At 36.4% G+C, this 13096-nt stretch overlaps 1 protein-coding gene across 3 annotated transcripts; it reads left to right on the forward strand.

Moving 5' to 3' along the window:
* The first annotated feature begins 697 nt into the window (after window positions 1-697).
* Window positions 698-9771, forward strand: LOC121411237. Of its 3 annotated transcripts, none has more exons than XM_041603843.1 (3): window positions 698-829; window positions 4565-5982; window positions 6350-9771. In XM_041603843.1, exons 2-3 carry the CDS (start codon window positions 4686-4688, stop codon window positions 7411-7413), a joined length of 2361 nt encoding a protein of 786 aa, XP_041459777.1. In that variant the 5' UTR covers window positions 698-829; window positions 4565-4685; the 3' UTR covers window positions 7414-9771. The 3 variants fall into 3 exon arrangements, with proteins under 3 accessions (XP_041459777.1, XP_041459778.1, XP_041459779.1); XM_041603844.1 differs by lacking the exon at window positions 698-829 and adding an exon at window positions 978-1064; XM_041603845.1 differs by lacking the exon at window positions 698-829 and adding an exon at window positions 1036-1103.
* The last annotated feature ends 3325 nt before the right edge of the window (window positions 9772-13096 follow it).

Here is a 13096-nt window from a genome sequence, read left to right on the forward strand (position 1 = left end):
CTATTTATTCCCCCGCCCTAGCTATAGTGCACTATTCACTTTTTTCAGCCCTCAATCCAGTTCACTTCAGTGCTGTAGCAATTGTGGAAACCAAAGAAAGTTAAAGAAAAAATCTTAAAATCAAAACAAAAGAAAAAAATACAAGAAAGGAATATAAAGAAAAGCGGAAACAAAAAATTGAGACAATTATAAGATTAGAAAATCATGTAAATGAGTCCGGGAAATGATGAGAGAATCAGAAGAGAAAAAGAGGGGGAAAAGAAAAAAAGTAAATGAAAACAAAGAAACAAAATGAAAAGAAGCTAAAGAACAAAATAAAAGGAAAAGAGTGAAAAAAAATGAAAAGAAAATAAAGAGAAAAAAATGAAGGAGAAAGAAAGAAAAGTAACTCAAATATGAAAGAAGCTATATATAAATACTTTAAAAAAACTGAAAAAACCCTCCAAATAGCATTGGCAAGAGTTTCTTGACTGGTTGCCAGCAAAACAATAAAGAAGAAGTCGTGGTGTAAAAACAGCCGTTTTAACTTTTTTTGTGCCAGGTGGTTTGAACACTGATCTCTCCCAGTGGGTTAATTTTGAATCAAAAGAATCGGCTGTTTTCGACTCGCCGTACTGTTATAATGGCTTGTCTATCCTACGCTTTCGTAATCACAGTTAAGGGGAATTCCCTGACGTAAAAAAAATCCCGGTTTTGTCGCTACAATCGACACGCACACGGTACTAGTCCGAATTTAAAAAAAATCGAAGTAACTGTTGTTGGCAGTAGCTCAGTGTTGCGAAATAACTAGGAAATCCCCAATCTTCTGAGCAAGATTATGGAGAAAAGGGTAACGACTAGTGTAGTAGTACAATGTGTTTCGTTTTTTTTTCTCACTTTTGTACAATTTTGATTATTTGTAGGGCAGGCAGGCAGGTCAGCTTACCGGTACTTTACATGCACTGCATGATGCAGACCTCGGTGTTTTTGCGTTGTAATAATTGTCGCACTGCACCTCAGATAGAGCTCAGTTTGTCTCGGAGAAAGCTACATGCAGCGCAGCGGTACCGTATGCGAGGCGTGGGGTATGAAGTTTCATATCTATTGTTCTCTGGTTTTAACAGGTAATAAACATGACTAGGGACAAATTCTACTAGAGAAGATCCCTCTATTCAGAGATCTAGTAAATTCCTAGTAGAATTTGCCATTTTGCCTAGTCATGTTTATCCATGCCAGTCGCGGTCTATCGCTCGTCATCTTTCATTTTTATCATTGACGTTCATATTCAGGAGTTTAACCACCATTTTTGGCAATTAATTTATGAAGACAAAAAAATAGCTTCAGTATGATTCCATAAGTTGGGAAGTGACCACTCGTAAACTATTTCTCACAAAATGTCATTTTATTTTTAGAGCTAAATATTAAGCTATGATCATAATTACATTCATGAGCATACCTGCTTATTGGGGACTGCTGTTCATTTTAAGGTGTGCTTTGTCCCATTTGAAAGGTGTACGTTTGTATTACAAAATTTGCAGACCAACAAAATATCTCTTATTCTTTTTAATTAAAACTTTACTGAAGTATATGGCAGTGACAGTGTATCCTATTGCCGGACACCTTTATTTCAGTGCTTTAAAAATGACAACTAGAGGAAATACAACCAAGAAAAATTCGCATTTGCTAAATATTCCAAATATTGTGAAAATTATGAATATAATAAAATTATTTTGTATCTACCAACCATTTCTTTGCATCGCACTTGCCGCACACCCCTCCACGAAAAACAATTATTTTCATGCGCAACAAATTACATGATTCCGGACGCGTGCCAGAAGGGTAAAGATATCTTTGATTATAATGTAATTCAACAAATTTGTGTGATGTTTTCTGCTATCATATCATGAGTAATTTCTAAGTTTTTGTGGGTTTTTGCTTGCTTTTTTTATATCGAATCTGAGCAGATGTTGGCAATAGATTTAAATTCGAGTTTGATAACTTATTTTTATTTTTTTTTGTTAGCTGCATGTTCCATGGCACTTTCCAATTTTATGCTCGATCATATCGTAACGCTGATCAAGTTCTATTAATGCGCTTGCTGCCGATCGACAGCTCTACTCACGGTAAACCTCGCGCACAGGTACCTTGAGAACTAGCCATTGACAATCACCCACAATACACCACACTTCATCATTTGATCGAAGGAGCGGACGAGATTGAAATTCGGCAAATCAGGCCCATATTTCCTTTAGAAAATATATCAATTGTTAATGCAAAACTATGTTATGTGATATTTTCCCGGGGGGGCCACTTCCATTCACGAGTGGATACCATGCGCGACCATGGGGTCTCGAAAAGCACCCTAAACACGTAATTTCCATATTCTGAAAATGCACCCCTTAACAAGTATTGGCGTGTGAAACCTTACCCTTAATAAGTATTGGAAACAAAACGATATTCCCTGAAATGAACCCCTAAACAAGTACAGGAATGGCAAATATTCCCTGAAATGAACCCCTAAACAAGTACAGGAATGTTTTATTGTTACGGGTCCTTCGGTCGTCGGCTTTACCTTATTTGGTTTAGTACGACCCCAGCTTCTACACCTCGCGCAAATCGGACTCTAAACACGAAGTGTTGGGGCAATAAGGACATCCTTTATAATACATTTTAATTTTGTTTTATCATCCCCGCAAAGTCAACCCTAAACACGTAATTTTCCTAGTGAAATAGATACCCTTTTTTCATTATTTTAGTGTTTTTGACACCCTTATCACGTTACGTACGTAACGTGCCCTATCGTGAAAAGGACATCCTTTTTACGTGTTTTTTTTGTCGCGCATGGTATCCACTCGTCAATGTAAGTGGCCCCCCAGGCGATATTTTAAGCATTTTCTGTAATTTTAGAGATTAATAAGGTCAAATTTGGATTTTTTCCGCCTTGTTTTTGCAATCTTGTTCTACATGTATGTATTGCTCTGAAAAATTGAATTGCGGAAGTCTTACGGTATGAAACTATTCTCAAACGCAGTAACATGCTCGTCTGGAATAATAATAGTGTCCAGTAATACAATACGTAACTATAGTATAGTAGGCCTAAATACCTTTCTTCACAGCTAAACACGAGTTCATGGATAAAATACTTTCAGAGAATTTTTAACTTGAACTTTATTTAAAAAAAAAAAAATTTTATACCCCCCGCCAAACAAAGTAGGGCAGGGGTATTAATCACCTTTAGTGATAGTTCTAGTTTTTTGTGGTCAGTACATTTTTGTTGATAAAATATTTAATCCAAGGTCAAAAGTCATCAAATTTTAAGAGTATTCTTTTCATAGGTATCCATCATACGATGATAACACAGAAAATCCAGATGCTTTCTAAATATTTTTAGAGGTTGAAAATCTCTGAATGTCCCATACATATCTTGGACTATTCCTATGTATCTATCCTTTAAGAGATATGAGATGTTATATCTTATCTCAGTTGGTCCTAGGCAGGTGACCATTTTGAAAATATGACTGGCTGAGATTACATTTCTTTTGAAAATAAAGAAGCACCTCCCCCTTCCATTCGGAAGGATGTTGGTGCATTAAATGATCTTTTGTACGTATGTAAATTTAATTTTTTTGCCTTTTTTTTTTGCTCCAATGTGACTAATTAACTTTTGATGGAATGCTCCCGAGGGAGTGGAGAAAGTGCATGTGTGCGGACATGCCAGGATCCGATGAACATGGGAATGGTCTGTAAAGTGCTTAGAGACATTGTTCAAATGTATTAAATGATACATGTATATAAAAGCAGAATATATCATTTTTCTGGGGGAGGGAGCAGGAGGAATAGGAAGCCACATGAAAATTTGGTCATTATCATTCTGTCATTAAAGTATCAATCATAATTGATTCATGCTGTGAGCACTGTTGAATTGATGTAAGAATTTTTCTTCATTAGAATAAAAATTACAAGTGCAGTTCAAGAGAAGCAATAGATTCAGAAGCATGTAAAAGTTTTGAAAGTGCCTGTTTCCCAAACCCCATCTAATATCTCCAGCAGACAAATGCCCATTAGAATTGCATTTAGGTCAAAAGTTTGCAGAAATGCCAAGTACAACGACCAGCTCTGCGTGAGACTTTCCATAATCCATTGTGAGATCAAAGACATTGTGTGTAATATATATGGGGATAGATTTGGCACATGTATGCGTGAGAAAGAGATTTAAAGGGATGAGCAAGAGTCCCTAATGTGGGAGTCTCACACATAGTGCGTGAGACTTGGCATATATAATGATGTACAATTGACCCGGATAAATTAGTATTCATTATGTGTTCACTGCAGTGATTCATTGAAATAGTTTCTGAATTTAAGGGCTTCATCTTGGTGGATTGCCTTTTCAATTATGAAACATGATGACTATGTTGTTTTACATTGTAGAATCAAAGTAGTTTTGTTATTGTCCTATTTTCTTTTATTATCTGGTTCTCAATTTCCCTTCCCTTAAAACGTTACAGTGCTTCCAAGTTAAAACAGAATATAACTGAATTCTACCCTTCATAAATCTCCAAAATTTTCATTTGTTATTATTTTTCAGTGAGAGGCCTTCATCCAGTGCAAGTACAAGAGACCAATCCACAAAATACTGGCATGCATATCACTAGGTGTTCCACCATTGAAATCACATGTAAGATAGGAAAGCAGGATCCAAGAGAAAGATGGCTGGACATATGCCAGGTGCCTCGTCGGGTTCCCAAGAAGCTCTAAACTCGATGATAAGTCAGCTCCAAAGTAAAGTAAAATCAAATGATGCAGTGCAGTCTCAAAACAGAAAGAAAATATCACATCTTCAAGAAGAGAATGCTTTGTTAAAAAGGGAGAATTCTGCATTAAAAGATAAGATCTCTTCACTTGAAAAAGAAATGGGGCATCTGAAGATAGCAGTTGGAAGGGAAACAGATCAGGCGAATCTTTGGCTAAACACAAAAGCTATGTCTAAGCATCCAGGAGGATCACATAACTTTGGTACCAATGAGATACCAACAGCATTGTCATCTCCAGATTTAACTGGACACCCTAAAGGCAGTTCTGCCCCTACCAGGATTAAGGAGCAGTCTAAATTTTGTGAAGAGATATTTGAAAACAAGCTTTCAAGTTGCTTAGAAGTCAAAAACTTATTACAAGATCTTGCAGCTTACATCGGTAAGTCATTAGCTCAACATGGTGAGGCACAGACCAGAGAATCCAACCTGAAATTGGAAGTCAGAAACTGGCATGATGCTTCCAAATATTTATTGCAATTCTTTGCTCTACTCCAGGGCATTGTCATAAGTTTAGGAAATGATGATGATAGTGTTGCTCCTGCTTGGTTAAATATGGCACTCGGGAGTGAGACTGACAGGTCTGTCAGGCAACAAGTATACAAAATATGGAGACTAATGCATTGGAACATCCATCACTTGCTCAACAACAGTGGTAAACCTCCAGCAAAGTCACAATCAAAGATTGACGAATGGTTTGTCAAGGAGATGGACAAATGTATGGGAAATGATGACGTAGCGTCAGCAGTTGCCAAACTTCTGAAATCAGTTTCAAAGAACCTTGGCATTGTTGAGGAACAAGTTGTCGAAGGCCTCTCGATGTCAATTTCAATGGAGACAGAAGAGGTGTCTTCAGGTGTATCGAGTAGCGATTCATCAATTTCCTCTGCAATTCCAGCAGAAGACCTCTGGACATTCAGAAGTCTCTTTCAGAAACTTGTAGAGAAGATTGATCATTTGTGTTTCAATCTTGGTAAATCCCAGAATCTTGATGACGTGGATGAAATGGAGAGGGACATGTACCTTCCCCAGAGAGAGGCTCTTGAGAATTATGACCTTGGGAACTTGCTCAGGCTGATGAGTTCCACTATTCATAGTCTTAGCCAGGAGGTAGTGTCAATAAATGCTGAGAGAGGACTTTGTCAGAGATGTGGACATGATAATGGCATTGAATCAAATGGTGATAGAATCAATGGTAAGCAGGACAATGCTCCACAGAAAAGTGATGAAACTTTGCACTACTTAATTGTTTTGATCTGACGCTATGATAAGTTAATTTGCTCTGGAAAAAGTTTACCTCTGTTTATGTATGTTCAGGTATCTGTTAATTTGTGAAATATTCCATTAAAGCTTAAACATTTTTGTTTTTAGCAAAAGTACATAAATCAGATTCATTTTCATTGAGCCCTTTTTTCATGCACAATTGATGACACTTAACCAGTCCAAAGCCAATGCAAAAAAGGAGGAAGAGTGAGACATTTTAAAAGTTTCTTTATCATTCCATCTTCAGTTTGATTCATATCATAATTGCCATATTTGCTTTCACTCCCATATACCCACAGATCATACAATGCTGAGTCAGAGGAGACAAGGACAGTTACCAACTGGATTCAATTCTGCTGGACCCTCCGGTCTCAAGAGCAGAGAGACAGCTAGCCAGGCCACTAAGATGCCTCTTCCTCCCAGTTTCACATTGATGACAGGTGGTGCAATGCCAAAGATGCCAGTAGCAGTACGGCCTCCCCAAGGGACGTTTCATGGGATTAGAGGTCCATTGCCTCCAAAACAGCTTACTGTTCTTCAGAATAGCAATCCTCATGCCAGGTCTAAATCAGATACATTTCTTTCACCCCAGCAAAAGAAGGTCATGGACCAGTCTTTGCTCTCCAAACCCAGCAGCCTTGACAGCGTATTTAAGAGACAAAGCATGCCCCTTGGTGTCAGTACTTCCCCACCATCAGAAATATTCAGTCGTAGATTTGCAGAGCATTCTTCAGATTCAGATGATGATTTTCCAGTTCGTGGACCACCGGATACACCTCCTGAAGTGAGATCATTTGAGCATCTGCTGATCGGTGAAAACAGCATTGCCACCTCTTCAGAATCTTCAGGTAAAATAGACAAATTAGGGGCATTTTCAAAGTATGCAATGCAGAGTGCCTCTCAGCCTAGGGACAATGTCGCTCTTTATGATAGAAAGTTACCTTTGAGTCAAGTTCAACAGTGTACAGGTGACAACAGTGGTACAACCCAAGACATGCTGTTACCATCATCTGTTCAATGGAGTAGTGTACAATTTAAGGATGGTGGCATGGCTTCTCCAACGCTAGGAGCCATGAGTCAGCTGAACACTGCCCAGCAAAGGTCTCAGCATGTGAACTACTTCAGTGCCATCCCCCAAGATAGCTCACTAAGCACATATACTGAAGATCTCGAAAGAGATGGTTTGGAAACTCTGACAAATTTCTCAAATCCATCGCCCAAAGAAGGGAGGGTTTGTCCTGTTTGCAATATGCTATTCCCAGACTATGTACCAATGCAAGCTGTTCAGAGCCACATAAATTTACACTTTGATGAAAGTCCAGGTAGCTTTGAGGTAGTTGCTGATAATTATGAAAATAAATGAAAGTTTTTAAAAACATTAGGCCACAGATTGCTGTTCCATCTATTAAACTAACTCTTTCTTCTTTACTTTAAGAAAAATAATAATTTGTGGAAAAGTATTTGGTGTTCTGCCGCCTGTTAGTCAAAGCAAACCCATTCGGTGGTAACTGGTATGTAAGTATTCATAATATTCTCTCTTTTTTGTGACTAGTTGGTAAGTAAAGTTAGGCACAGGAGCCATGAGTCAGCACAACAGTCATTTCAATTATTCTCTGTAAGATCTGTAAAGAGGGTTAAAATGTCTCACTTAAACTTTGAAGTGGGATAACATTTTGAAACTGTTAGCTCGTCTTCAGATTTCAGTTTTAGGTTCAGATAAAGGTCTACTTTTATATGATTATGTACTCGTATGTTTCGTTATACATATATTTAATTTATTCACAATATGGTTATTAGAATATATTGTTCATTCAGCAACAGATATGAATTTCAATTTGAATGAGGATGACTAATTCCTACAAATTTGGTCAAACTCAAGATCCCATTGTATCATGGTGTGTGTCATACGTATTGTATTTCTTTTTTGAAAAATACATGTACATTTTTTTTCATTTATATTATTTAGACCCCAATTGTAAGAATACTACCTGACCTGCTTGTATTGCAGCTTTAGCTAATGTTTATATTTATTCAAGAATTCACCACACAGCAAGAAAAATTAAAAGAAAAACTAAAAACTTTTTAAAGCACAATAACAAGTATTACTGCAGTGATTACGGTACATTAATATGTGGTATTTTAATTATATACATGTAGTTTTATTTAATACATTCTGCCAAGTTTGTCAGTTGCAGCTATAGATTCTTTATTTAAACCAAGAAGCAGCATGAAAGTGTTGCCAATTATAATACCCACATAAAATTAAAAGTATATAACTAGTGAGCAAGAGTAATGGATGTACAATAACAATAACTGGGCCTTGCACTGTCCATCTGTAATCCAAGCTACAAGGAGGAAGATTTGAACCCTGGGTCGCATTTTTCAGATGATGTAAAACTCATTCACACTCACAAGCATGCATACAACTTGGTGTTATAGCCTGCACCTTCTATGCAGCAGCATGTTCAATTTCGGATTCAGAGATCAGAAGTGTGAGCCATAGTCTGGTCATGGACTCATTTTGTCATTTAAGTTTATCCCCCAGATCTACATGTAAGTAATGAAATCAGATTGATACATGCCTAATGAAACATAATAACACACAGCCGCATTCACATGGGGATCTCCAACTTGGGGCTCTTTAATACTTATGCATTAATATCCATGCCCATTAATTGCATATTGCATCAATTCTTATTTTATTTGTCATGATCTTTAATTTGTTAACTTTCTTCTAAAGTGCTATGAAGTAGACCATTGTGTGAGGGTTTGCTCCCATTTTCCCTTGCCACCTTCATATTTCCCTAAAATAAGTTTAAAGGGGTACATAAGCATCAACATAGTGTTTGCTCTTTGCATTTAAGTTGAACTGCTTCCTCAGTTTTCCAGTGCAAAATTAATGCATTTGGACTACATGTATAATATACATCTCGTCTTTGGTGCCAATTTGGTTGTATGCCTTGTCTGCTGGCATTTATTTCAGTTTGTTAGGAGTTTAAATTCTTAAGTGAATTGTTCTCACTTCTTAATTATACATTAAAGATAATTTCTAGTGTTATTGATTATACGACATATCAATATCAGATCTGGACTTGCTAAATCTGTCGGGCGTAATCAATTCTGCCATTTTGCATGCTAGTAAAAGGATTCATCATTTTATTCTACCCGTACATGCTTTGTTAAGTTTACATTATTTCATTCTTCTCTCAGCAGATCATGTACACATGTAGTGACACAACTGCTCTTTGACTTTTATTTTGTCTGCATCTCTTCATTTCTCACCTCTCTTTTTTTTTCAAATACATTTTCCTCAGATAAGTTAGTTGTACTGAAATCGAAGTTGAATTTTCTTTATGATATTGCTGCTTATCAAATGGAAATGTATCAAAGTTTATTTGGGACACATGTGACTTTACTACTGTTAACAGTAAGGTGTTCTTTTACCCAGAAGGCAAAAAGCAAATAACGTATAGGAAGATAATCCCCCCAAAACTATTTGATATCAATCTGTTATTAAAAATCTTCAATTGACTAACATACAAATTGTTTTCATTGTGATATATTTTATGGTGCATGTTCTCTTCTCAGCTCTCAGAACTAATGATTATAGACCACAAATGTTGATGAAATGCTTCCTGGGTTCATGAATTTAGAATTTAGAAGTCAGAAATGGAGGACCTTAAATCATTTCAGTAAGAATAATTAAATTATATGAATACACAATACACCAAAGCATACTCTTGTTTTTTTTTTCTGTATGGTCTTGTTCGCATTAGTTGAGCCTAGACTTACAATTATTGTAATTTTGCCACGGTGATAAATACCTTGGAACCTTGATTGTGATTGGCTGCTGAGCCCCGATGCCATGTATCAAATGGCAAAGTTACCATTATTGCAAGGCTTTTCTGAATGGGCTCTCGTTATGTAACAAGGTATCCAGGGTACTTGTATTAAACAAGTGGAACCTCCCTAGCAGTCTCGCTTGCATGACACGATTCAATATACAGCTGTGCTGACTTTGAAAACAGCTAATAATTATTCACAAAAGGAAACATAATCATATGATAATGAAATACTATACCCATTGACCCAAAATGATCTTTGACCTTGGTCATGTGACCCAAGATGTGTGCAAAATAATCATTCATTCTTGATTACCCTTATGTCTGTTTCATGAACTAGATCCATAAACTAAGTTATGATGCCAATTCAACATAACCCCCCCCCCCAACATGGCCAAAGTTCATTGACCTTAAATGACCTTTGATCTTGGTCATGTGACCTGAAATGTGCATAGGATATTCAGGGATACATGGTTGCTCTTGTGTCCAAGTTTCATTAACTAGATCCATAAACGTTAAGTTTTGATAATTCCTCAAATACCCCCAACATTACCAAAGTTCATTGACCCGAAATTACCTTTGACCTTGGTCATGTGACATGAAACTCCCACAGGATGTTCAGGAATACTTGATTGCTCTTATGTCCAAGTTTCATTAACTAGATTTGTAAACTAAGTTTTGATGACAATTCCTCAAATACCACCAACATGGCTAAAGTTTGTTGATCCTAAGTGACGTTTGACCTTACTCATGTGACCTGAAACTCTCACAGGATTTTCAGTGATACTTGAATACCCTTACGTCCAAGTTTCATGAACTAGGTCCATGACATTTCAAAAATCTTAACCTTGGTCAAGATTTCAATGTTGACGCTGCCACCGTCGCTGTCGGAAAAGCAGTGCCTTATTGTCTCGCTCTGCTATGCTATAATGCAGGTAAGAAGAAAACTTGAAGAAAAAAATCAGGAACTGTCTGTACAAACATTCAAGGCCTGACACTGGCATATCCCCGAGTCATTGTCTCACTTTGTCACACACTTCTTCCCATGTATTGTATGTTTACATTATATGCTTTTATTTGGAACTGTGGAAGTAATATCCCAATTTCCAATATTTCTAGTAATGAAATTCAACAACATATCTGGTCACAAATTGAATAAAAGATTTGAGGAATTCAAGAAATTGTTACATAAAAAGGTGTCACCTCATTTTTATTGAAATTCTAACTACTGTAAAATAGACTACATGTTATAAAGTACATGTACAGTTATTTTCACTTATAATAAAGCCATTTTAAGGCTACATTTCATATTGAGCTTTTGGACACAAGAAATCTGTCCTTTTTCAACATAGCTATATAATACATTATATTCTCAAATAAGGTACATAAACCCGATTACTTGGATTGAATTAGGAGGGGCTCCATATCACCACACAAAGGTTTCGGGGGAATCCCCACACAAGCGATACAATGCTACTATGGACACTCACACAGCTTGTACTCCATGAATGAACATCTCAATGGTTCTCCACATGAGTGACCGATGGAACAGTATCCATGCACAAAACTATATTTATTTAATATTTTGATAATTTTCAAACCAATCTTGCTCAAATACATGTCACCTAAGTTTGAAATTTATAACTCGGTATCAGTTAGCATGGGCAAATGAAATTTTTTTATTCCAGGTCACTATTTAAAGTATTCAAATTTTATATCCATTCAAATACCGGTACTCAAGTTTAAACTCTCCCACAACTGAACTTAATTTCCATTACTGGCAGGCCAACTCAGGATAACAGCTTGCACACAAACAACAAAGGGGAGGGGGTGCTAAATTGCTCCTCTCTATGACAAGTTTTGTGTGAATAAGTTTGTAATGCAAGAAGCTCTTGAATTGATGTTTTTAAATTAATTTCCTTCCTTGTTATAACTGGTGATTTTCATTTTCTACAGATACATGAAATACAAAATGCTTTCAGTGAAGATTTACATACGGTAATCATGAACACAATGTATGTGCATGTGCTGATTGAAGAGATTTGCTTTATAGTTCATAATCAATTCTTGAATTATCGGATTATATGCACACATCAGAATGAAAATAATAATCACCATATTACCCAGGCAATGGTTCAAGGTACAAATCAATTCCTATTTCTGTAATGCTCAAACCCAAACTCACAAGTGTAAATATGCATAATATACATCTGATTTATATATGAGTCGTACATCTCCATGGTGTTGTTGATACCAGTATATAAATATTACATACAATATGTATGCACAGAACAAAATACTGCTCTTTTATAGGAAATCTTTCCAGCACACCACTTCCCTGTTATGTTGTATATTTGCCAATGGGACATTAGGGGATTCCCATTTGAACACATGATTACAAACAAAAGAATGTCTCAACCAAACACATACCTGTTTTCATCATCATCCAAAGTACAACCATGCAATGTAAAATCACCTCTTGTATGTATTTGCAGTGACTATCTCTTCGTGGTAATTTCATAGGCAACAGCTGAGTTGATAATTCATTTGCTTTATTAAGTCTATTTTTGCAATAGAAATGAGAATGGACAATTGAGCCTTTGTTGATATACTCTGCCATATATACTTTTATATTGGATTTGTGGAATAACTTACACATTCTACAATATCATTGTAAATTTAAGCTTACATATAATTAATTTGCTAGATTTGTGTTAAATGATAAGATTAAGACGAATGACATTGCGGTGGGTGGGGAGGGGGGTACTTGAATTATAACATGTGCTGCATCAATAACAAAAAATAGGGGCCCCTGGAACTAACCTTTGGTCTTAAAATGGGCGTCTCCAGAACTGCTATGGGATCGAACAATTGCTAAAAATGCAATGTTCTGGATGGCATGAATTCTGAATTTCAGAGCATTGCATGCCTCAGTGTGTACAGAGCTGGACATCTCTGCATATTTACATTGTGTAGTCAATATAATCAATCAAAATTAGAGAATTATGTTCAACGGGCTCTATATAATCACAAATGCAGAACAAAAATAGTTTGCATCAATGAAAATCCTCTGATCAATAACATCACAGCAAACTAGGCACAGAAAAGGAACATAATGTCATGAGGACATGCTTATGTAAACAAGAAACACAAAGGCCTGAATTACAAAAGGTGTTTTTTTTTTTTTAACCATTGGTTAAACCC

The sequence above is a fragment of the Lytechinus variegatus genome, chromosome 3 (assembly GCF_018143015.1).
Source record: "Lytechinus variegatus isolate NC3 chromosome 3, Lvar_3.0, whole genome shotgun sequence".
In the NCBI taxonomy this organism is placed as follows: Eukaryota; Metazoa; Echinodermata; class Echinoidea; order Temnopleuroida; family Toxopneustidae; genus Lytechinus; species Lytechinus variegatus.

Coding starts and splice junctions, on each gene's coding strand:
- LOC121411237 (XM_041603843.1), top strand. CDS start 4,686: ATGGCTGGACATATGCCAGGTGCCTCGTCGGGTTCCCAAGAAGCTCTA. Junction 5,983..6,349: donor AAATGGTGATAGAATCAATG/GTAAGCAGGACA, acceptor ATATACCCACAG/ATCATACAATGCTGAGTCAG.